Here is a 25,759-nt window from a genome sequence, read left to right as displayed (position 1 = left end):
CCTGCCCAGCAGGAGTGCCAGGGCAGTGTTCTGGAAGCTTCTGATCATGCCCCATGGACCCTCCTTCGGCCTCAGGAAGTGGGCGGGGGTGGAAGGCTGGGCCCCCAGGGCAGGTCCCCTGGGTCCGGGTGGGCCTGACGGTGTGGCTGGGTGTGGGTGGGGGCAGCAGGAATGGACAGGGATGGGTGATGTGGGGGAGGCACAGGCGGAGGCGTGGAGTGGGGCCGTGCAGGGGGCCGGGCTGGCACTGTCCTCTCACCTGTCGGGCGCTCACCTGATCTACAGGCCAGATCCACGTCCTTCTCGAAGTCGGTCTGTAGGACAGAGACAACAGGGCAGGGTGAGCGCCTCTGGGAGCGGGGGTGTGTGCACGCGTGCACAGACCGCTCGGGAGGGCCACGGTGCTCCTGCTGCCCCGAGGAACCCCTGTCCATGTCCACAGCCCAGTGCCCCACGTGGGCGACCATGCCTCCCCATGCACCTGCCTGTGTGGTGGGCATTTGTGTCTCTGGGTGGATGCGTGTGTGAGTGTGAGTATGCGTGCGTGTTTGTGGATATGTCTGTGTATAAGTGGGTGAATTTGTGTCCCTGTGTTTGCGTGTGGATTCAGGTGTTTGTAAACGTGAGAGAATGCATCTGAGTGTTTTGTACACGTACATGCGTGTGTATTTCTGTATGTGGCTGTGTGTGTGTTTCTGAGGTGCGTGTGAGACTGTTTGTGAGGCACACATGTGTGCTCTCTCCAAGGCATCTGGGAGCTGATGACCTCCTGCTTCCTCTGGTCTCATCTCTCCCCCGAGGCCTCAGGAATGGCTCTGGGCCTGCGGCACCAGAACTCTCCCCCTTGGTCCCCCACATCCCTCCAAGGGGGCCCCATCCAGGGTCTGGGGAGGGAGAGGTGGTGGCGGGGGGATGTTGGGCCAAGGCCGGCACCCACCACCCTCAGGCAGCCACACCAAGCTGACAGTCAGCTGGGGAGGCAGGAGTGGGCGGCCCAGACCCGCCCTCAGGGAGCTCAGGACCTGCCCAAGCCTGGGGCTGTCCTTCTCCAGGGACCCTGGGGCTCCAGGGGACAGGCCCACCCTTCACTGAAAACCTGGAGGTTTCTTCCCTGCAAATGCAGGGGTTGGGTTGGCTGGAGACAACAAAATCTTCCCCCTGGGATCAGAGGTCAGGCCAGGAGAAACGCTGGGGGAGGGGGAAGCTGTGTCCCAAAATGACAAGCTAGCCACTGGTGGACACCTGCTCCCTGGCTGATGGAGACACTGAGGCATGGAGCCGTGAGGGGCCTGCCTGGACGTCACCCAAGAACCGAAGTGGCCGTCTCTCACTGAAGGACCTCACCCTCACCCGGGGCTGGACATGCCATCTGCTGAGGCCCTGCCTGTGAGCTTCACAACCACCGTGAGGTGGCTGGGCACCCCGGGACCCAGGGAGCACCTCCCGCGCGCCAGCCGTGCAGAGTTCACCAGGGGCGTGGCCTGAGCCCAGAAAGGTGGCACCATGGGGCAAGAGTCAAGGAGGGCTCCCTGGAGGAGGGGACCCACGGGAGTGCGCAGGGTGGGCAACAACTGGGGTGGAAGCTTGTGTGAAGGACACAGGGGCAGGAGCAAGACCAGCACAGCTGCGGGTTCTGCACAGGACCAGGCCAGGGCGTGGATGCTGTCCTGAGGCCTAGAGGGTGGAGAAGGGGGCCTGGCTCCACCCTGTGTGCCAGCCCCTGGGTGCAGAAGCAGGAGGTCTAGTGACGGGTGTGGGTGGGAGCAGACTTGGTGACCGTGGTGGGTCCTGGCTGAGCCCCAGGGGCACAGGGCTGCAGGAGGAAGATGCTGAGGTCAAAGGTGTGAAGAGTTGAGGCTCCACAGGGGGCTGTTGGGGGCCGTTACATAGGAAGCGCCACTCAGGCCGCCCTCCCAGGGCCTGTGCGTGTCGTGGGAACGCTGTGCTGTAAAGAGGACAGGCGCAGGCACAGGCAGGGGCGGGGGGTGCAGAACACACGGCTGAGGACACCAGGATGGGTAGGGGGAGGGCAGAGAGCCCAGAGAGGGTGAAGGCAGGATGGCCAGGGGCCACACGGGAGGGTCACCCTGCAGGGGCTGAGGACTGGGCAGCACCCAGGGAGCGCCAGGGAGGCAGCAGGTGGGAATATGCGGGGTAGGGGCAGGGGATGGGCAGGTTAGGCTGGACCCCTAGGTGGCAGCTGAGCAGGACTTTCCTGGGTGGGGATGGAGGGCACTGAGGGTGGGCCTGGGAGGTGTAAGGATGAGGACCTTGAGTTGAGGGCTGGGATGCTCAGAGGGTGGTGTCCAGCCAGATGGGCACTGCTGCCAGCGGGGGTGAGTGTGGGGTGGATGCCAGCCTCCGCTGAGACCTCCAAACTCATCAGCTCAGGCCTTCCCAGCTGGAAACCCCGGACCAGGGGTTCCACTTGGCGAGCGTCAGTTTCCCCAACTGCACACTGGGTTCAGAGCTCCTCTCAGCAGGGCTGCTGGGGCCTAGGGGAGCTTGGGGCACGGCGAGGGCCTGGAGGCACTCGGCAGGGGTACGAGGCAGGTGGGGCAGCCTGAGTCCCCGGGCCCTGAGTCCTACCATGAGCTGGGCGTGGCCGTTCTGGAAGGAGCCCCCTGAGTCCCCGTTGCCCTCCTCCTGCCGGTCAACCACACGGCATTTCACAGCGTCCTGGACCTGGGGAGGGAGAGCCGAGTACCTCAGTGGCAGCCACGTCCCCACCCTGCGCCAGCGCCAGATCAGATGAGCAGCACCTGTGGGGGGGCGGGCATCTCGGGGAAGGGCAGGGCTGGTCAGCAGGAGGCCTCCCCACAGGGCCACCTCTGGTCTGCTGAGTCATGACCCACTGGGTGGAGAAGGGGAAAAGAGACCCCAGGAGGGGAACAGCCTACCCCTCTCCTGTCTGAGATTCTCTCTACCAAGCTCCCAGCCACCGAGAGCTGCTGCAGGCCCTCGGGCCAGAGTCTGCCTGCGAGAACCTGCCCTGACCTGCAGCGGGCCGAAGATGTCCCTGGACCTGGCCTGCATCTCCAGCAGCTTCAACGTCATTGCCTCCTCTGAGCCAGTGGAAAGCCTGGCCCTCACTGCCCTGGGAGTGTGGGGTGCTATGCCAGGGTGCCTGAGCCCGGCCCCTCCCCAGAGCCACCCCACTGGGAACAGCACTCTGTCAAGGGGGATTTCACCCTTCACAGCCACCCACTCTTCAGGGGGGACAGTGGTGAGGACGGCAGCAGACTCTGTAGGAGGGGCTACAGGGGAAGACCAGCGGCCAGCAGAGCTTATGGACAGGGAACTCCCAAGGAGGTAAAGACTGGATATCCAGGAGACATCATCTACGAATGCCAACTGTCCCTCCCGTGGGGCCGGCAGCCACCTCCTGCGGGCTGCTCTGGGCAGCACGCTGACACTCTGGTGGTAACAGTGTATAAAGGGAATCCTTGGGGGTGGTGGGGGGCATGAAAGCACAGAGGGCTTCCTGGAGGAGGCATCCAAACAGAAGTTGGCAGAGGCAGAAAGAGGGCAAGCTGGGGCTCCTGGCTTCCAAGCACCCTCCTACCTACCCACCCACTCAACCACAGACCTGTGGCCCCGTTCCCTCACCTAGTGCTCTGCTTCATGCTGCTGGGGGGCTGAACACACCCAGCCCACCCCTCTCATCAGGCAGATGGGGACCGAGGCCCAAAGCGGGCGAGAGAATTGTCTGTGGCCACACAGCTGGTCAGAGGCAGGGCCAGGCCTGGAAACCAGGGTCTCAGTGGCCTCTGACCCCCGGAAACCAGCTAAGGACTCCAGGCCGCCACAGCAGGTGTGCCTTCCTGCCATCCTCTCCCTCATGGACCCGCCCCGCAAATGCCTACTGGGCACCTACCGTGTGCCCGGTCCCACAGGCAGGTAGGGAAGTGCTCTCTGTGGGCGAGCAGAGGAGCTGGGGCTCCCCAAGTCCCTCTGGTACCCTCTCCAGGAACACCCGAGCCAGCCTCAGCCCAGGAGGCCCCAGCCTCATGGGCAGACGAGGGACTGACTTGCCCACCTGCAGGAGTGTCCCAGGCCACAGGGCTGGCTGGGCTGCCCGGCATGGCCTCCACCTGGCCCAGCCTCCTCAGCATGCTCTGCAGCCCTGGCCACCACCCCCGAGGCTGAGGACCTGGGTAGGCAAGGCCCCTTGCTACCAGGCCCAGGCGGAAGCCATCTCTGGGCAGGACCTTGAAGGCCCTGCAGCACGGAGCCCACATGCAGGGGCTGGGAGCTCACTGGGGGCTTCGGGGAAGTCTGGCCCTGGTGTCCTCTGTCCCCGCCCACCATAGGAGCATGCTGGGTCCCCTCCTCCCCGACCCCATTTGCCAACCATGAGGCTTCTTGCACATCTGAGACCCCCAGTGCCAGTCCTCTGCTCCAGCTGGCCCTGGGCTCTGCCTCCCTGGAGCCCCTCCTCTCCGCTGTCTCCTTTGCAGCTCCCGTCACCGGTCAGTTGGTCCTTGGGGATTTGCCTAATTGTTTGAGAAATCTCTCCAATTTCCGTCTTTTCTATTTTGTGAGATATTTTGCCTCCATTTTCCTTCTACTGAGCTTTGAGCTGCTCTCTGTTTTTAATTTCCACAAGGCTCTTTTTGTTCCTTTTTCATAGGCTACTGTTCTTGTTTCACAGAAGCCAGGCACTGGGGGCCAGGAGTGTGGCCTCAGAGAAGAACCGCCTGGCCTGAAATCCCAGCCATGGTGATGAGCTCCTGTGACGAGCTCCCTGGAGCTGTCCTGTCTGTGGAACGGAGCAGGTGGCACCTGCTTTAGAAGCTGTCATGAGATTCACTAACACGAGTTCATTGCTGGGACCAGGGCCTGGCCCATGTGGCGCACACCAGGGTGAGCGGCTTCTCCCAGGTGAGGATAAGAAGGGGCCACTGAGGTTTCTCCTTCCTGGGCTGCCTCTGTCCCCACGCTGTTTTCCTGCTTGTCTGGTTGGGTTGCAACTCCAACAGGAGCTCTGCTGTCCTCATCAGGAGCTGCTGGGATGTAAGTGTGGAGCACTGCCCGGCTGGTGGTTGACTGGTACAGGAGCCGTTTCGCTGCTGGACATCAGAACTCCGGCTCTTCCTCCTCCTGTCTTTCCTCGAAGTCAGATTGCCTTGAGAGGGGCGTTCACACCTCCCCGCAGAGGTCTGGGTCTGGGAGGCCTGCGCTGACACGTGACCCAGGCTCAGCACATCCACTTCCCTGACTTGTTTCCAGGCGGCATCCCCATCTTCAGCTGTGCCAGCTGCCCCAGGCCAGAGCCCCTCTGTTCACTCTGCCCAGAGAGTGAAGCCCAGGCCGTGGAGGCCAAGAGGGCAGCCCTGCCCTTCCAGGCTGGGATGGAAATCGCCACCTAAGGCCGGAAAACCAGGCCTCCCATGCCTGACCTTCCTGTGGCAGCCAGAGATCCTGGGGAGGGGGCGGGCCCCACTCCTGACACCGTCTGGCTCCTTGCAGCTGGCCGAAGCCTGGGCTGTCTCCAGTTAGCTGGGACCGCACCTCTCATCCTGCTTCCCCGCCTACCGGCTCCCCTGCTGTCGGCTTCTCCTGTATTCTTCACCCTCGGGAACCTGTGTGCTTTTCAACAGCCCCTCTGCCGTCTCTCCAGGGGGACCCAGGAAGGGGGAGGTGGCCGCCCCGCTCCTGGGCCTTCCGCCCTCCTGGCGCTGATCTGGAAGCAGGTGTCCTACGCCACCCAGGTCGACATGCATGCTTTCCCACATTCCAGCCTCCGCAAGAGCATCCCAATCGTGGCCACCAGCCAGGCGGTAGTTGGGATGTAGTTTGGTGAAAACCTTCTAGTGACACCTTCTGGAAAGATCCAGAAAACGCCGGAAGCCGGAGTCTCTATTGCCCTGGAAGCTGTCTACTTCTGCTGCCAGCTTCCTCACTCCTGTAGGCCCCTTGAGGATGGGGGCCCCATGTGCCTTCGTCCCCCACGCCCCCAAGCCAGTGCGGGCGCAGGGCATCCTTGGGAAGGTGCTGCACTGCCTGGGCCGCTCCCAGGGAGAGTGGGGTGGACACGCTCACCTGCAGGCCCCGCTCTGTGGACCACCGAGGCCTGCAGATGTGTCAGGGTCATGGATGCTGCGCCTACCCACAATCTCCCTGCCGAGGTCCTCGGGGAAGGAGGAGGCCACTCGGCAGCCCCAGGACCCCGCAGGAGCCCGGCCCGACAGAGGCTGCCTCACCCACCTCTCTACGGAGGATACAGTGCACCATGACGATGACGAAGCCCTCCAGCGAGTCGAAGACAGCGAAGAGGATCTGGAAGAGGGCGGAGCGGCGGTCGGTGACGGCGAGCACAGCCGACATCCAGGTCAGCGCCAGCAGCGGCAGCACCACGCAGGAGCTCCACAGGGAGGCCCTGGGGATGGAGGGCGTCAGCGCTGCCGCCCCTGCCCCTGCCCCCAGGGACACCCTGCCCTGAACCCTGCATCTCCAGGCCTCGGTGGGGACCCAGCCCTAAGTCCCCGTCTCTGTCTCTGGGGGCCTGGGCCAAGCAGCCCTTCCTCTCTGGGGTGAGTCTCCCTAGGGGTCCACCACTGCCCAGGCTGCGTCTGCACCCTCTCTCCTCCCCAGGACTCCCCCAATCCTGTCCCACACTCTGCCCCTCCCCTCTCAAGCCCTTGCCCCAGGCTGGGGAGGAGCCCACTGTCAACACTGAGGTCCCAGCACCCCCTCCCCAAGCCCAAGGTCTCTGAGTGGACCCAAGGACTCAGGACGGAGGTCCTGAGAAGCTGGGCAAGGGGGAAGGGCTCTTTGGGAAGATCCAGGTTCCTGACAGTCTAGGAGGTGACAGGGGAAGGGAGACAGGCTGGAGAGGGATGGGCTGTCTGGTGTGGGGTGGGCCAAGGAGGATCCCCTGGTCCAGGACCCTCAGAGAGCCCACAGGCCCCAGGCGAGGGGTCCAGGCCCTGAAGGGCAGAGCAAGATGGCCATGGTGGGGAGGGGAGGGTGGAGCCCAGAATTCAGAGACCTGGAGAGAGAGAAGCTTAGAGGGAATGAGATGAGGACAGACAGACGGCCAAGGCCAGCAGGGGAGGAGCAGAGGAGAGACAGAGACAGACGGCAACACATAGACTGACAGGCGCCTCCTCCTCTTCGTGGGCCAGCTCCGCCCATGCCTCCTGAACCCCAGCGGCCACCTGCCTGTAGACCCTTCCTGCTGCCTCTGCCGCTCAGTGCCACCCCCTCCCAGGAGGTCCTCCAGGAGCCTCACAGCAGCCCTCGCCCCTGCAGCCCAGCCTCGTTGGGAGCAGTGAAGGCCTGGGCCCCTCCCCACATCCACCCACTGGGTTCCGCGCGTGGCCTCTGAGCCTGTGCTCTCCTGCTCACAGTGGGGACACCAACCTGCTTCCCGGGGCTGTGGAACACAGACAGAGGCCAGCAGGACCCCGGCTGCGGTGAGTGCTCGGGAGGTGGCCCTGTGCCTGCCCGCAGGGGGCCCCACAGCCCGCAGGACTGTCATCACCACCCGGAATGGGTGCTGGCGCCAGCTTCCCTCCTCCCCTCCTCCTACACAGGGGGAGCTGGGGCAGGAGGACTGAATAGGGAGTAGGGGGCACAGGTGTGCGGTCAGAATGCCAGGCAGGAGCTGGCACACCAGGGCTGGCAGGAGAGACGCTGGAATGACCTGGAGTCTGCCAGGACAAGGGCCTCCAAAACCACACGCTCTGCTCCTCAGCCCTCTATAGTGTGGCTTGGTCACCAATGCTGCTCCCACCCCTAGTGCAGGACACCTGTGCAGGGCCCAGCCCCCAAGGGATATCTGTGTCGTCATCTCTCAGGACCTCTCAGCAGGCACAGCCAGCCATGCCTGCCTCCTGGACTCTCTTCCTCCTCTCCTCCACCCGGCCCTCTACCCCAGGCCTTGGTCTGCTTTTCTTCAGTGATGCTGTCCGGCAGTGATCTGTCTGGCCCCAGCCTCAGGCATGACCACATACCCATGGCTAGGACACGTGCAGGCCCAGAGCCCAGAGCAGCACCAGGACAGAGGGCCTGGTCCTGCATGGCCAGTGCCTCCCGGGTCTCAGGGTACGGTGGCCCTGGCCACGCACCCGCCCCTCCTGCTCTTGGACATAGGATGGGCTCTAACAGCCTCATGGGACTCCTTCTTCCCTGTACAACTTTGGAGTGTACCAGAGGCCACCAACCTCCTTGGCCCTTCCCCTGGCCCTGGAGAGCCTGCCCCTGCTCCCTGTGCACCCCACGCCTGGGAACTCAGGCGTCCGGAGAGGCCTCCCTTGCCCATGACCGTGCTGCTCCCTCCAGGCTGCAGCAGCGGACAGGGCCCTGGCTGTCACTCACTGTTGTGTCCCTGCACTTGGCACAGGGCCTGTGATGAGGAGGCCCTCCATCAATATTCGCAGAGCCAAGGAAACACTCACTGACACAGAGCAGGACCCCTCGGCTGGGGCCTCGGTTTTCCCATGGCGATAAGCTGGAGAATCTCTCTTCTCCCTTCCAAAGCTGGTATTCTTTGAGCCGGGACCCTGGACTCCTCTCCTCACCCAAGTCCTAAGGGAGGAGGTGCAGGGCTTCCCTCCCCATGGAGACTTCTTTGCCTGCTGTCAGTCACCCCTGCTGCTGCCCGTCAGGGGATACAGTGGTGCAGCTGGGTCTCCAGGCCTGACATTTACAGCCCGATCTGCTGCGGCTGGCAGGTGGCCTGGGGCCTGGGGACCTGTAAATTACTCCCACACAGCAGCTCAGCCTCTGCGGCTGGGAAACATTTCTGCAGAGAGCGGTGGGAAGGAAGCAGAAAGGCCCAGGAGCTGCTGAAGGGGAGGCCAGGAGTGCCCAGCTGCACCGCGCCTGCTCCGGTCTGGAGAGGCAGGTGCCCGGGGTGCGGGGAGAGGCTCTGAGTGACTTCAAAGGGAACATCCTTCTGGCCCCCACTTCTCTCTGATGGAATGAGATGGGGTGGATCCCACAGCCCCTGCCACATCCCTGGTGTTGAGACAAAGAAAGGGCAACACTAGCCCCAAAGAACCTGAACTTCCCGGGGCCTGGCAGGCCAGTGTGGACGCTGCCCCAGCTCCGGGCTTGCTCCTCCCACCCTGGCTAGCCTCGCCCCACTCGCATCTGCACAGTGCCAGGGCCGAGAGCCCTTCTCCCACGGCTCCTAAAACCCTGGACCCCTAGTGCCTGGCTCAGGGAGCAAAGCAGGAGGGTACAGGGGTATGCACCTGGGCGTACCACCCTCACCTTGGGTTGAGGGAGGCAGGGCACGGATAAAATGACCCCTCAGGCTGGAAAGCCCAACTGGCCCCACCCACCTGAGCCCATACCGCCCTGCCCTATGCACAGATGCTAAGGCTGCCCAAGGTCAGCAGATCAGCCCCTGACCCTGAACCCTTCCTTCCCTGTTCCCTTGGCCCTGGCTGCCTCCTGCTCTCAGGCACACATGTGTACACACACACACACATGCATTCACACACTCACCTATAAACACATTCCCACATACACAATGCTCACACGCTCATACACACACACGCACACACAGGCACATGCCCAATTATATACACACTCACACTTATACACACACACTAACACAAAATATCAGGTTGCACTCACACACAGATGCACACTCACATGTATATACACCAGGTTGCACTCACAGAGATGCATGCTCACATACGCACAGCAGGTTGTGCTCACACACACAGATGCACGCTTGCACGTATGCACACTGGGTTGCACTCACACAGATGCACGCTCAGAGGTACACACACAGATGCATGCTCACACATCCACACACAGATGCACGTTCACATGTATACACACCAGGTTGCACCCACACAGATGCACACTCACACATACACACACCGGGTTGCACTCACACAGATGCACACTCACAGGTACACAGATGCATCCTCACACGTCTGCACACATAGATGCACACACACATATGCACACTGGGTTGCACTCACACACATAGATGCACGCTCACAGGTACACACAGATGCACGCTCACAGGTACACACACAGATGCACACTCACACACGCATATACAGATGCATGCTCACACGTATGCACACTGGGTTGCACTCACACATACATGCACGCTCACACATATGCACAGTGGGTTGCACTCACACAGATGCATGCTTGCACACATCAAGGCACATTCTTACACATGTACACACACACTTGCACACTTGTGGCATCAGAGGTGGCACTGGCGGCAGAGAACTCCACACTCAGTACACTTGAGAGCACACCCAAGGGGGTACGGGGGCGGTTGGCTACAAGCGAAATTAAAAGCCTGAAACAAAAGCAAGTACTCTCACATGGGCACACACACAAACACATCTGCACACACCTGGTCATGCTCTCACACGAATGCACACTCATGTACACTCACATATGCACACTCATACACACACACCTGGTGACATGCATACCCACACACCCCCAGTGGCATGCATGCACACTCACACACATGCACACACCTAGCCATGCTCTCACATGTGTGCTCACGTGCACTCACAGGGAGGGAGGCTTCCCATCAGGCAGGCCAGGGCCAGTCTCCTTGCCCCACCACAGAGCTGCGGGGGTGTCATGGGTGCAGACCCCTGCCCAGGCATCAGCCATCCTGGGCTCCGTGCCAGCAGCACCAGGGGTGGGGGTGGAGGTTCAACTCCAGAAGCAAGAAACCACAGCTTGCAGCCTGGCACACACTCGGGCCCCAGAGGGACAGGACTGACCACCGCTCTTTCCCTACCGCAGCGCAGCCCACAGCTGCACTCCGCCTGTGCCCAGGCCAGGCCCCACGCCCTGCACCCGCAGTGCCTTGTGCTGCCAGGCCTAGAGCAGGCCTGTGGGGAGGATGGAAGGAGGAGCTGAGGGCAGTGGATCGGGGGGACGGGAGTGGCCTAGAAACCCAGAGTGGACGGCAGAAAAGGAAGAAATGAAAGATAAACATAAAACAAACAAAAGGTGACTCAGAGCGCAGAGCCCCAAGGGTGGGCCTAGGAGGGAGGTGGCAGCGAAGGCACTAACATGGCGTTACTGGTGGCGTCGGAGGTGGCATCGGCGGCAGAGAGGACTCCACACTCGGCACACTTGAGGGCGCGCCCAAGGGGGTGCGGGGGCGGCTGACTGCAAGTGAAATTAAAAGGCTGAAACGAAAGCAAGCGCTCTGCTCTCGGAAACCAGGCAGGAGGGGCGGGGCCAAAGTGCAAAACCAGCCACTCAGGAGTCCAGCCTGGGCCCCAACAGGGATGGTCCTGGGGGCTCTCAGCCACCTCACGAACTCAGGCCTGGGGCGTGGGCGCTGTGGTGGGCAGGGCTGAGGGCTGCACGTGGCAGGCATGGGGGGAAGGTAGTGAGGGGTCCCTGTGCTCAGCTGAGGGTGGACCCTGCCTCCGTCTGCACAAAGCGGCAAAATTCCCAGAGGGAGGCCACTGCGCCTTCCAGTCCCCTTTCCGTGTGTCTGTGAGGGAGCTGACCTGGGCAGGGACCTCATGCAGGTCCTCGTGGCATGTGTATGCCCACGTGTGTGTGCCCATGCGTGTGGGTGTGCGTGCACACATAGACCGGTGTACTGGGTGCCCCTCCACCCCAACCTCCATCCCGTCTACGTGGGCGGCGAGACCTACACGGCCACATAGGCGAGTCTGGGTGCGCTCCTGGGCTGTGTGCACCTAACGCAGCTGGCCCCCGTGGCACACACAGGGCGAGGTGGGCAGAGTGCAGGCCGCCTGGGCTTAGTTCTAGTGTGTGCCCACCTGGCCTGGAAGCTCAGCTCCACCAGCCACTCAACCTCCCTAAACCTCCATTTCTCAGCTGTAAGATGGGACTATAACCATAGAATCTGCCACAATGGTTATTCTAAGAAGCAAACAAAACATCCACCCTGGGTGAGCCCCTGAGATCACTGCTGCTTTTACGACCAGGTAGGCAGTCTGCCATGCTCAGACCCCGGATGTGTAGCCCTGGGGACCTCTTCTGAGTGTGACCACTGTCTTGGGAGCAGTGTGGGACAGGGTGTTCCGGGGACAGGTAGGGCAAGGCCTTAGAGAGGCCTGTTCCAGCCTCCATTTCCCAGGCCAGGAGACAAAGCACCGCGACTCCCACCCAGAGTGACAGACCCCAGGGCCACGGCACGCACTCAGCATCAGACACCAGCTCGGCTGGTTCCTAACCAGGACCAGAACCCACAGGCACCCAAGGGGAAGGCTTCCTGAAAGCGTCTGTTCACTGGGGACAGCAGGAGGAGCCAGGAAGAGAGAGACAGGAACAGAGAGAGAGACAGAGAGACACCAAGCATCCAAGCAAGACTGGCACGGAGGGGAGGGGCCCACGCAGACACCAGCCAGGGCTGGATGACACAGAGCAGCAGGCAGAGGTTAGGGGCAGGAGGACAAAGAGGGGCTTGTCCGCCCTAGTCAGCTCCCCACGCCCCGCAGCTTCCCCTCTGTGCCCAGGGCCCTGTCCCTCAAAGGTGGGTGCAGCCACACATCCCAAGCGCCTCTGTCTTGCTCCCGCGCCCTGTCCAGCTGCTGTGCTGAGAGCACTCCCTGGGCTTGGGTTCCCCGGAGGGAGGAACATCAGCTCCACCTGTCCTCTGCACCATCCTCCCCATGATGAAGGTCCCACAAAGACAGGGAGTCCCTGCACGGACAGGCGACATCCTCCCCCTGGCCATGGAGCAAGCCTTGTGGTAGGGGAGTGGGGGGCCAGGGACCCCCAGCACCCAGCCTTGGGGGCGCCCTGCTGCCACCCTGCAAGCTGGGCAGAGGCGGGGTATCCCTGCACAATCAGTCTCACAGCTTCTGAGGACTTTATGGGGCCCACCCTGTCCAGGTCAGATGGAGAAACTGAGGCACGGTGATAGGCAGGGGCTGGCTGAGCCTAAGGGGCCTCTGTACTCAGTGCCTCCGTTTCCCACCCGCTCCGGGGTCCCTGGACCTGCAGTCTCAGATTGGGCATGGAGCGTTCTCCATCCCCCGGGGCTGGGTGGGCTCTGGGTCTTGCACTCCGGGCGGGCAAGGAGCCGTGTAGCCCCGGTCCTACCCTGCCCGCTCCTTCAGCTTCTTGTCCGTGATGCCGTCTTTGGACACGAGCTTGTTGAACACCAGGATCCCAATGACCATGTTCACCTGCCGGGCAGAGAGTGATGGGGGTGTGGGGGTGAGGGCCGCCGTAGGCTCAGGGGCTGACACTGGCCGGACCGACGCTGGCTACGCCAACCACGACCCCCTACCCCACCCAGGGTCACCTCCCGTGCCTCCATCACAGGAACCCCAGTGCCTGATGGGACGTCAGGTGACCTCCAGCCCAGCTGCCAACCGTGCAGGGCCCTCTCTGTGTGTCACCCGCACCGTCGGCACCTCTGCTGCACTCCTTGCATCCCTTCCACCAGGGAGCTCCCCACCCACAGGGCCCGGAGGCCCCTGCCAGCCTGCAGCTGAAACCTGTCTAAGGGACACCAATCCTGGCTCTCCCTGGGGTCACACTCCTCCTGGCTCTCTGCTCTGGGGGCAGGCCACCTCCTCTCTCTAGACTTCCTTCCTGATCTCCCTCTCCTATTCCCATCAGATTAACTGCCCACCCCGTAAGGGCCCTGGCTGGGCGCCTGCACCCAGGGAGGCTCTTCTTGGGCTCTAACGTAAGTCTCCCATGCCTGCCACTGTCCAGGCTACCAGTCAAGACAAGAGCTGTTCCCGGAGCACCCCCGGGAAGCCACTGGCCCTGAGCATCCTGGGGTCTCCCCCTGTCTCCTGGCCTCCTCTGCTGGGGGGAAGGAGGAGTCTCAGGCCATACTCTCTGCTCCCCAACTGCCCGAGGCTCCCTGAGGCCCTCCTCCTGCATCCCCACTCTGCAGAAAGATGCTGCTAGGACCCCGAGGGGCAAGGCCTGACTTCCTCAGGCCCAGGTTCCAGAAGCTGGAGGCTGGGAGACCCCAGGACTCCATGGACCCCTGACCAGGCATTTCACCTCCAGAAGACCAGGGTGGTAGACCGTGTAGCCCTCCAGCTCAGGGCTCATGACCACACAGCCGGCCTGCTTTCCACAATGGATGCAGAGTTCCCAGACACCCACGTCACAGCCTTGGCTAGCCTGATGGGTGGTGGCCTCTTTCCTGGGCAGCCTAGTTTTCTGATGTGGCCGGAGCAGAGAAGAGAGGATGGGCACCAGTGACGGGCCACTGCCTGCAGCAGGCTCTGCCCAGCCTGCCCCACGTGGCCCCAAGGACAGGAGGGGCTGCTGGGGCTCGGGTCCCACAGCCGCCAGGGTCAGCCTGCCTTCCTGACACATCCTGGGGAGGGGTGTACAGGGTGGGACTCCTGTCTCTGTCCCCTTTCCCACAACCTCCATCCCCAGGTGCTTGGGGCACCGCCAGGTACCCCACACCTCTCCCGCCTCCCGCCTGGAGGAAGGAATAAAGAAGGTAGGATTCCACAGCCAGGGCTGTGGGGAGGGGTCTGGGGCTGCCCAAGGATGGCGCCCCACTGCCCCTCCAACCCCCAGTAGGCTCCCCAACTGCCCCTACAGGGCTAGCTCCCCATCACCCCTCATGCACGTTTCTCTGCTAGGCCCAGCCTGTGCCTGAGTCCCCACTAGGATGGGGTGTGGCCCTGCAGAGACACCGCTCATGGCAGCAGGAATTACTTGACGTGGATGGCCTCTCCTGGGGCGAGAGGGGAGGGGATGTGAGGGTGGGTGTGAACCCTGGTGCTCTGCCAGAGTAGAGAGGTGGGGGCTGGCTGAGTGGGCTCAGAGCTGGACCCAGTAGAGGCCAGTGACCCCAGGCTGCCGCAGCTCATCTGTGACCCCAGGACGGTGACCCTGCGTGCCACCTGCCACAGTCTTGCCTTCCTCCACACTAAGGTGGGAGGAGAGCGGGAACGAAAGCCCAAGGACCCACACAGGGAAGGTCCTCACTGGGGCCCCTGAAGGGGCAAGCAGCCCCGGTCACCAGCCTCACATCTGGCGCTCTGGGGCCCCGGTCACCAGCCTCACATCTGGACCCACAACCCAGGTCCAGCCTGCAGCTCCCCGCTGCTCGCATCATCCGTCCGTCCCCAGCTTCCTCCCATGCCACTCACTCACCACACCCGTGGGGATCTCCTGGCAGGTACACAGCTGGCACCCAATAATCAGGCAAGCCGAGACTCACAGGTGTGAAGGGTCACTACCCTGGCCCAGCCCCTGCACTGCATGCCAAGGGCAGGTCAGAGTGGGGCTATGGGCACCCCCACCCCCTGGTGATGAGGGCCATGAGGGCCATCCTGAAGGGACAGCAGGTGCACAGCCTGGGGCAGGAGACAGCACCGAGGCCCAGGAGGCAGCTGGGGGGCCCAGGTGGGGTCGCGGGGAGTGGGGCCCGGGCGGGTCAGTACCAGCACAACGGCAGCGGCAGGTCCCACGAAGGCATAGAGCAGTCCCCCCTCCAGGGAGAGCCAGCAGCTGGGGAGGAGACAGGCCATCAGCACCGCCCGTGTGCAGAGGGGCGTGCAGAGAGGTGCTGCCGGCCTCTCAGGAGTAGGGGTGAGCTGGGAAGTGGCAGAAGAAAACTGGCACTTATTAAGCGCCTTCGGCATGCAGGGCAGGTCACACCCACTCTTTAGCCTTAGAATCCTCAGGAGACCCCAGGCAGCCACTGTCACCCCCATTTTACAGATGGGGACAGTACCAGAGGGGGGGACCCACCTGCTTAGAGCCACATAGCAGGGGCACCAGGCTGGCAGGGCCAAGGCCACCTGACTGTCCCTCCTTCCCCAGGCCTGGGCCCTTCCTGGCTTTTCTCTCGGGGTCTCTGGCCCACCCTCCTTCCTGACGCGATGCTTGAATGCTGGGGCTCAGGCCCCGTGGCCTCAGCACCTGGTCCTATGCTCACACATCTGTCCTGCCCCCTCCCCACCCCCCTCCCAGTAAGCAGCCCCACATTCTCCAGATCTCTGGACACCACCTGTGGTGCCCATGGAAACCTGAAACCCAATAAGGACCGTTCCCTCTACCCTGAGCAGCCTACCTCATGTCATCTGTCAAACAAACTCCTCTTCATCCTTCAGAACCCCACTTCAATGTCCCCATCCCCTCCTGATCCACCCCTGACTTCGGCAGGCCAGGTATTTGCTTCTCTCATCTCTGGGGACAGTGTTTGGATTTCCCTCTCAGCACTCACCCCCTGGGCCCTCAGCTATGTCTACTCCCTACTGCCACCCAGACAGGGCAGTGCTCCAAGGGGGTGCCACATCCTGTCCCCAGGGGCTCCACAGGGAGCCAGGCCTGCTCCGCCCCTCCCACTCAGCCAGCATCAGTCACTTCCTCCTGCCTCGCCCTCCCCACTGCTCCCCTCCCTGCAGCCAGGCCCTCCCTCCAAGCCTCGGTTCCCCTTCCCCATCCCAGTTCTTCTGCCCATCCTGAGCCCCAGACCCTCTCTCCCTACCTGGGGAACCAGACTGCCTCTAGGATGACCCCAAGCTTCCTGGCTTGCCATTTAAGGCCCCAAGGACCTGGTCCAGCTGACCCTTCAGGGTCTCAGTGACATCATCTGTGAAATAAGCCTCCGACCCCTGCCCTCCCTGCCACAGGCCTGCTGTGGGGGTGTGCCCACTGTGCCCAGAGCTCGTGTCTCAAACAGCCCTCCCTCTCACCAGCACCGTACAGGGGGGGGCTCCCCACCGAACAGATGGGGAAACTGAGGCTCAGAGTGACTAATGGACCAACTGACAGAGGGGGAGGCCCTGATGGCCCGGTTTCTTTCAAAACTGCTGCCCACTGCTCACTGCCAGGGAGAAGCTGGCTGGCCAACAGGGAGGGGATGCCCAAGGGGCTCAGCCTCCAGCCCCTGGGGCCCCACCCTCCCTGAGCCTCTGTGAGATGGTCAGGGTCACACGGGGGGAGGGCATGGCCAGCCCTCACCCTCCAGGGCGGTGGAAGTCTCTGGGGGGCCATGTGGCCATCCACCACACCCCCAATGCCCCGACTCACTAGTTCATGGTGCTGTACCCTTTGGCCTTGGTGAATCCCACGGAAATGGCCACAACCAGTGCAGGGAGCCCTGGAGAAGGAGCAGAGAGAGGGTGTTGGCCCCACCCAAGTCCCCAGCCAGCCTCCACCTCCTCCTAGCCCTGCCTTGAAGGGCGGGGGCCAGGCAGGCGCTTCTGAAGCCCCCAACAGAGGATGGGGCTGAGCAAGAGATGGGGCAGGAGGTGAACAAGGCAAGGGCCTGCGGAGCTGGGCGCAGGGTGGTCCAATGAGCAGAGAACACATAGGGTGCCCGGCACATCTGACTCGCAGAGAAATCAGGAATCATCTTTTTGTAAATGTACGTCCCAAATAGTGCACCGGACATACTTGTGCTAGAAACGTTTTCATTATCTAGACATGAAAGGGAACTGGGTGTCCTGCGCTTTATCTGGTGACTCCATGGAAGAAGGAGGGCCCAGAGGGGGAAGCCCACCCAAGCAGCAACTGAGGCCCCAGGGGTCCACAGGGGATGGGGAGAGGAGGGGCTGCCAGGGCGGAACAAGCAGTAGGGGAGGAAGGATATCTGTCCAGGAGGGTCGGGAAGGCCGTGGCTCACCCCAGCCCAGGCAGAGGAAGCGCTTGCGGATGAGGCGGTTCCGGAGGTGGCCCGTCACGGCCATGTAGGACTGCCAGGCCTCGGTGAGCACCCAGCAGAAGGAGGACAGGAAGAAGAAGTGCAGGAAGGCGGCCACCAGCGTGCACACCACCTGTGTAGGGCCGAGGGCGGGGCAGGCTGGGCAGGTGCTCCCCGGCCCCACACCTGCCCCCACTGAGTGCCTGTCTGCAGCTGGCAGCCCAGCACCCAGCACCCTCACTGGGACCCGACCAGGTCCCCAGGCAGAAGGCAATCCAGAGATCACCTGGTCCTTGCCCCGAGATGAATTGTTGACCATCTAAGCCCCCTTGGGACATCTTTCTCAGCACCATTCATAGCCACACCAAATGCTAAGCCAGGGGCCTTCTCAAAAGTCCAGGTACCCGCCCATGCGTTCAGGAGGTAGTAAGCCCAAGGCCCAGGGAGGGCATGTCACACCCCATGGACACACAGCAAGTCGCAGGCAACCTCACCCACACAGCGGCCCTGAGCTTCTGCCACAGCACACGGCAGGCCCTGGGGCCAGGCCTTCTCTGTCTCACTGCGGGCCCTCTTGCTTTATTTTCTCTCCTACATTGTCAGCGTGGCCCCTTGAGGAAGCAGAGGCCCCCAGCCAAAGGCTGCGCCTGCCACATTTAGTGGGATGGGGCTGGAGACCACAGGGTAGGAACCAGGGATAGGGGGTCTGGGGTGGGCAGGCAGGGGCCCTCCATGAGCTGCCAGCTTCAAGGCTAGCGAGGGTGGGGGTGAGAGGGTGGACTGTGGGAGCCTCTGTCACCACAGTGCCACTTGTCTTGAGTGCCACTCCCCACCCGAGGCAGCTTGAGCTGAGGCCGAGTCCACTGCCCACAGCGGGATGGGCAGGGCTGCAGCAGGCTCATCCTGAAGGGCAAGTCCAGCAGAGACACTGGAACACAAGCTGCCCTTCTTGGCTGGCTGACCAGCCCCTGACAGGCTCCTGCAGCCACAGCAGAGGGCGGGGAACTCCCTGTAGCTGGGGCAGCCTCCTCCTGCCCCCACACCTGCCTGCCTGAGTTTCCCAGGGATCCCACGGTCCAGGCCCCTCCTGGGGTCCATCCTCACCACCCAAGGATGTTGGGAGGTGCATGGCAGGACGCAAGGCTGCCTACCTTGTTGCGGGTCTGGGTCTGCCCGATGAGGATGAGGGCATTGGAGGAGATGATGGACAGGCAGAAGTTGATGAGGATGACAGAACGCTCTGAGCGAATGTACCTGTGGAGAGTGCAGGGGCCCAAGGTCAGCACCCAACAGAACCCCATCTGCACAGGGGCTGTGGTCCTGTGGCACCAAGACCAGAGCCCCACCCCACTTCCTGCAGGCATTGTCACCAACAGCACCACCACCATCACCATCATCACCGCCACCATCACCACCATTACACCATCATCATCACACAATCATCACCACCATCACCAACACAACCATCACCATCACAATCAGTACCACCATCACCACCACCACACCATCACCATCATCACCATCGTCACACAATCACTACCACCATCACCACCACCACTACATCACCATCATCACCATCACCATTATCACACAATCATTACCACCATCACCATTACCATCACCACCATCACCACCATCACAATCACTACCATCACCACCACCACCATCACCATCATACAATCATTACCACTATCACCATTACCAACACAGCCATCACCACCATCAGCACCACTATCACCACCATCACAATCACTACCACCATCACCATCACGTCATCACCATCACCATCACCACCATCATCACACAATCATTACCACTATCACCATTACCAACACAGCCATCACCATCAGCACCACTATCACCACCATCACAATCACTACCACCATCACCATCATCACCATCACCACCATCACCATCACCATAATCACTAGCACCAGCACCAACACCATCACAACCACTACCACTACCACCACCACCATCACGCCATCACCATCACCACCATCATCATACAATCATTACCACTATCACCATTACCAACACAACCATCACCACCATCACCACCATCACAATCACTACCATCACCACCACCATCACCATCACCACCATCATCATACAATTATTACCACTATCACCATTACCAACACAGCCATCACCACCATCAGCACCACTATCACCACCATCACAATCACTACCACCATCACCATCACGCCATCACCACCACCACCACCACCATCATCACACAATCATTACCACTATCACCATTACCAACACAGCCATCACCACCATCAGCACCACTATCACCACCATCACAATCACTACCACCATCACCATCACCATCATCACCACCACCACCATCACCACCATCACCACCACCATAATCACCAGCACCAACACCATCACAACCACCACCACCATCACAATCACTAACACCACCACGCCATCACCACCATCACCATCTACCACTACCACCATCACCATCACTACCATCACCACCAGCATCACTACTATCACCATCACCACCACCACCACAATCACCAGCACCACCAACACAACCACCACCACCATCACCATCACTACCATCACCATGACCATTACCATCATCACTACCACCATCACCACAATCACCAGCACCAGCACCACCAACACCACCACAACCACCACCATCACCATCACAATCACTAACACCACCACGCCATCACCAGCATCACCATCTACCACTACCACCATCACCATCACTACCATCACCACCAGCATCACTACCATCACCATCACCACCATCACAATCACCAGCACCACCAACACCAACACAACCACCACTACCATCACCATCACTACCATCACCATGACCATTACCATCATCACTACCATCACAATCACCAGCACCAGCACCAACACCATCACAACCACCACTACCACCATCACCATCACTATCACCATCACCATAATCACCAGCACCAGCACCACCACCACCATCACTACCATCACCACCACAATCACCACCACCACCACCATCACTATCACCACAATCGCCAGCAGCAGCACCACCCCCACCATCACCATTACCACCATCATCACCACAAACACCACCACCAGGACCACCATCACCATCATCACCAGCAGCCCTTGAGGACTGAGGTCCACCCAGCTGGAGAGCAGAGGGCACAGGGCTGAGCCTCAGGGGCTCTGACATGACCCTGATGTGCTGCATGACCTTGGGCAGGTCACGTTCTCTCTCTGGGTCCCCACTTCCTCATGGGGACCACAGAACAGTCCCTGCCGGCAGCTCATAGGGCACAGGGATGGCCAGGAGAGCTCACCAAGGGAGATGCTTTGAAAACTGTCGGCAGAAAACTTCCTCAGAACTCAGGACATCAGAGCTGAGTTCAGAGCCCCTGAACCACATTCCCCAGATGTTTTGTGGAATCCAGGCCCTAGGGGAAGGCAGGTCCCAGGAAGAGGAAACACCATGGTCCCCCTAGAGCCCAGTGGATGCTGTCCCCTCAGGCAGGACAGTGGAGAGCCCCTGCCACTACCCACAACCCAGTCACTGTCTCCGGGAAAGCTCGGCCACCCTCCCCCACCAGCCACATTGACCTCCCGATGCCCGACCTTGGGCAGCAGCCAGGCAGTCAGTTCCGATTATCGGCTGACATCGCGCTGCCTGCAGAGCCGGAGCCACGTTTCCTCTGGACACGCTGGGAGTCCCCACTCGGCCCCATGGGCAGTGAGTGACCTTGAGCCCTTGCTCCCTGCTCCACACTTCTACTCAATGGGACAGGAGCAGATAGCGGGGAGTGCCTGGAGGCGCGTCCACACACTCAACAGGCATGTTACTGCTCAAACACGAGCTCTCCTCCACATCTCTCCACACCTGCCTGGGTGGCCCCAAAAACCCACTGGCCACAATCAGAATGGACAGCAGGCTGAGAGCCCTGTGGCCTTGGGGAAAGGGGGTTTGGGGTGGAGAGTGAGCAGGGGCTTTGGGCCCTAAGGCCTGACTGGGGGTCTGGGGAAGGCTGTGGCCTGGCCTGCAGGCCTGAGGGTAGACAGGGAAGTCAGGAAGTGCAGGCAGAGGGGGCACGCACAACTGGGGAGGGAACTCAGGCTGGCACTGCCAGGGAACACGTTCAGGGGAGGAACCAGGCCCCACCCCCTGTGTTTGTGCGGCATGGACACAGTATGAGTGTGTGGGGCGGCCTCAGGAACCTGTGGAGGCCTCGGAGGGGCCACAGCAGGGCTGGGTCCGTGGCAAAGGCGGAGGTGACTGGGAAGGTGAGGACAAAGGGAGGGAGGGGCACCCACGACCCCGCCCGTGACCTTCGGGGAAGAGGCGTGGGATGCAGGAGCCACAGCCACCCATGCCCAGCACCTGGGCGGCACCCACCTCCACACGGACACGTAGATGATGACCAGCATGAGCAGGGTGAGAGAGGACACGCCACAGCCCACGATGAGCGTCACCGACGGCAGAGTCGCCTTCTCCATGTTCTGTGGGGACCGGGAAAAGACCGCAGGGAGTGAGGCACCCCACACGCCCACTCGGCAGACCCGAAGACTGAGACCCGAGAGCCCACAGCCCCGGGTCACACCTCCAGCATTCGGCCCAGCCCCTCCTCCACCTCCCCGCCTGCCCCCTGCAGACGAGGGGTTTCCTCTACCAGCCCAGGCCCTCCAGAACTCCCTTTCGGGGCTGTGCTCTGTGAGGATGGGCCCTTTGCCTGTGCCCCACAGTCATACGCCAAGCCCGATGCCAGATAAGTCTTTGCCGCCATCATGTCTCAGAACCCCGTCAATTCCAGGCAGGCGCCAGCCCCACACTGCAGACGGGGCCAGGGAGGTGCCAGGTCCAGGCCCACCCACACGCACAGTCCTCTCGGGCCCAGGCTTCGAGAAATCCGGGGGGAGCAGCCGCTTTGACGCCGGCCCACCCCCATCCGAGATGCCACCCAGCCAGGCCCTGACACCCCACACCCATGTGTCCCTCCACTGCCCGGACACATCCCGAACAGCTTCCTTGCACCAAAGCCCTCCCCCTCCCACCCCTCGCTCTCTGTTCGGCAGGTGACTCTGTGTCACCTCCACAGCCCCTCAGTCCCCTGCAGCTTCTAGGCCTAGCCGCCAGCCCTGGCCCCAGGCATCCCCACCTCTAGCCCTGCCCCCTGTGAGCTCCTCTCCCGCCACAGTGGCATGGGGGAGGTTATCAGCGCACTGGAGGGCACCTCTGCCCTGCTCAGAGGCAGGAGAGTGTGGGAGCTGGGGTGTCATCCGGGTGCCGGGGTGACCCGAATAAAGTGGGCCCTTCCTCCTCACCACCTGCGGGGTACTTAGTTTAGGTGACTGCCCCTTCCTAGGGAGGGCCCCCACTCCTCCCTGACTCTCCTGCCCTGGGCGTTGTCCAAATGTCCCCCCCGGCTCTGCAAAGGCTGCTGGGCTGGCCCTGGCCCTGCCCCTGGCCAGCCTCCCTTTCCTGACAAGAATGCCCCGAGCCCCCCAGGCCCCCTGGTTCCCCTCAGGGCTCTTCCCCAGTGGTGCCCCCAGAAGACCCTTCCCCTCTTCGCATGACTGTGCCTCTGGCCACTGCACTCAGCTCATTCCCTCCTTATAAGGGCCTTGGCCGGCCACAGACCCTGCCATTCCCGACCCCATGGCCCTGCACAGCCCCAGCATGCCAGGCCTGAAGACAGACAGGGAAGTCAGGTGGCTGAAGGGCGTGCAAAGCTGGGGAGGGGACTCAGGCTGACATCGCTTCTACATGGATGAGTTCACCCCGAGCAACTTCCCAACCCATCACCTGAGTCATAAGCCAGGCTGAACCGCCATGCCTGACTTGTCCTCGGGGTGGTGCAGGCCACACGCCTGACATGCACAGACACACGCACCTGGGACCCACACACAGACACACACCTGGGGCCCGCACACACGCACGCACCTGGGGCCCGCACACAGGCACGCACCTGGGACCCACACACACACACACACACCTGGGACCCGCACACATGCACCTGGGGCCCACACAGATGCACGCACCTGGGACCCGCACACGCACGCACCTGGGGCCCGCACACATGTGTGCGCGCACACACACATCTGGGGCCCGCACAGACACACGCACCTGGGGCCCGCACACACGCACGCCTGGGGCCCACACACACGCAACTGGGGCCCACACAGACGCACGCACCTGGGGCCCGCACACGCACGCACCTGGGGCCCGCACACACGCACGTGCACACACACACACACATCTGGGGCCCGCACAGACACACGCACCTGGGGCCCGCACACATGCATGCACCTGGGGCCCACACACACGCAACTGGGGCCCGCACAGATGCACGCACCTGGGGCCCGCACACACGCACACACACACCTGGGGCCTGCACAGACGCATGCACCTGGGGCCCGCACACACACACATGCACCTGGGGCCCACACAGATGCACGCACCTGGGACCCGCACATGCACGCACCTGGGGCCCGCACACACGCATGCACACACACATACACACACACACACATCTGGGGCCCGCACAGACACATGCACCTGGGGCCCACACACACAAGCACCTGGGGCCTGCACAGACACACGAACCTGGGACCCACACAGACACACGCACCTGGGGCCCGCATACATGCATGCACATACACACACACACACACCTGGGGCCCGCACACACACACGCACCTGGGGCCCACACACACAAGCACCTGGGGCCTGCACACACGCATGCACACACACACCTGGGGCCCGCACACACGCACGCACCTGGGGCCCACACACACGCACACCTGGGGCCCACACACACAACTGACACCCCCCACACCTGGCACTCGCCTCCAGGGCCAAGCTGTGCTGCCCAAGTGTACCAGGTGCCACGGCTCCAGCTGTGCCTCCCCAGAACAAGAGTCGCCTTCTCTTTGTGTGCAGAAGCACTGCCAACCCACCAGGCTTTCAAAAGCCACTGCCTCCACACAGGCCCCTCAAACTACCCCAGGTAGCGCTGCTCACCTCGGTTGTCCAAACTACGCTCTGGGAGGGCAAGATGGGAACAGTGATGCCGTGCCCGGCAGGAAACCCTGCTCAGCACCACTCCCGCATGCCACAGCCTGGAGCTCAGGCCTCAAAGCGGTGGTCCTCTGGAATTGAAGTCACATCACCCGGTACTTCTCCCATCAAAACTCACCTGCCAGCTCTCCCACCAGCCCCCCGATCCCTCTCAGCCTGGCTCATCAGTCACCGGTAACTTTACCAGCGCAGAGCTGAGGTCCAGGGCTAGGAAACCAGCTGGACAGGGACAGGTGGGAGACAGGGTGACCCCAGTAAATGTTTCCAAGACACTGGGCTGGCCTGAGGCCGGCCGGCCACAAAGGTCACAGGCGGCCGAGTAAGTGTCTCGCGCCTGCTCTGAGGCTGGCTCAGGCCCAGGCCTCTGTGGCCATCTGCTTCCGCCTGCCCTCGTTAGGCCTGGCAGCCGCAAGCCCGCCAGCTCTCCCACTGGTCCACCTGATCCCTCTCCTCCCCGCCTGGCTCATCAGTCACTCCTGACGGCCGTTGCTCAGCAGGTTCCAGGCGATGAAGAAGGGATGGGCGGTGGCCTGGGCAGGCCTCACTAGGAGGGGTAGACCAAGACCGGCCTCAACTCACGCCGAGGGGAGGCAGAGCCAGGCTGGGCCCCCGCCAGAGACTGGCCCAAGCCAGGCACAGCGCGGCCCAGGCCCTTGCACATGCCAGGCCCCCTGCCCTGCACGCCTTCCCTGACCTTCAGGCGCCGGGCTCTCCTCCCAGCACGGAAGTCACCAATTCTCAGAGGCCCTCCCTGCATACTAGGTCTGAACCAGCCGGCCCCCTCCCACCAATGGCTTCTCCTGGCTGGTGACCGAGTCTCTGCCAGTTTCCACCACATGAACTCCCACTCCCAATCTTCTCCTGAACCCTATATCCACCCTTTGCCCCCTAAGGACTCATTTCTCCCCACAGTACCACCTTCGTCCTGCCACTGCCCCAACACTGTCTATGGCTCCCAAATGCCCACAAAACTAATTTCTGTCTCTAGTCATAGACTAAGCCCTGAACCCCCATCATACTCTGACCCCTGACCCAGATTATACCCCGAGCCCCAATTCCCATCACACCCTGTCCCCTGAATCCAGCCACACACTAAACCCTGACCCAAGTATATTCTG

The 25,759-nt window shown here is 62.0% G+C and overlaps 1 protein-coding gene across 12 annotated transcripts in view; it reads right to left on the bottom strand.

The window, feature by feature from the left end:
* Nucleotides 1–25,759, bottom strand: part of ADGRB1 (adhesion G protein-coupled receptor B1) — a 99,183-nt gene that overhangs the window by 5,315 nt on the left and 68,109 nt on the right. For 8 of the 12 annotated variants that reach the window (XM_054657046.2, XM_054657050.2, XM_054657051.2 and 5 more), the window contains exons 19-28: nucleotides 21,960–22,063; nucleotides 18,727–18,829; nucleotides 17,558–17,708; nucleotides 16,963–17,032; nucleotides 15,369–15,435; nucleotides 13,039–13,124; nucleotides 11,023–11,121; nucleotides 6,211–6,382; nucleotides 2,590–2,685; nucleotides 260–314 (exon numbers count right to left, since the gene is read on the bottom strand). In XM_054657046.2, coding sequence (XP_054513021.2) covers nucleotides 260–314; nucleotides 2,590–2,685; nucleotides 6,211–6,382; nucleotides 11,023–11,121; nucleotides 13,039–13,124; nucleotides 15,369–15,435; nucleotides 16,963–17,032; nucleotides 17,558–17,708; nucleotides 18,727–18,829; nucleotides 21,960–22,063 — 1,003 coding nt within the window. The remainder of the gene's footprint in view (nucleotides 1–259; nucleotides 315–2,589; nucleotides 2,686–6,210; nucleotides 6,383–11,022; nucleotides 11,122–13,038; nucleotides 13,125–15,368; nucleotides 15,436–16,962; nucleotides 17,033–17,557; nucleotides 17,709–18,726; nucleotides 18,830–21,959; nucleotides 22,064–25,759) is intronic. The other 4 variants (XM_016959964.4, XM_054657056.1, XM_054657049.2 and 1 more) reach the window with 3 other exon arrangements.

This window comes from Pan troglodytes, chromosome 7, assembly GCF_028858775.2.
Source record: "Pan troglodytes isolate AG18354 chromosome 7, NHGRI_mPanTro3-v2.0_pri, whole genome shotgun sequence".
Taxonomy (NCBI): Eukaryota; Metazoa; Chordata; class Mammalia; order Primates; family Hominidae; genus Pan; species Pan troglodytes.
Note: the sequence above shows the minus strand (reverse complement) of the source record. Positions and strands in the feature narration are given on the sequence as shown.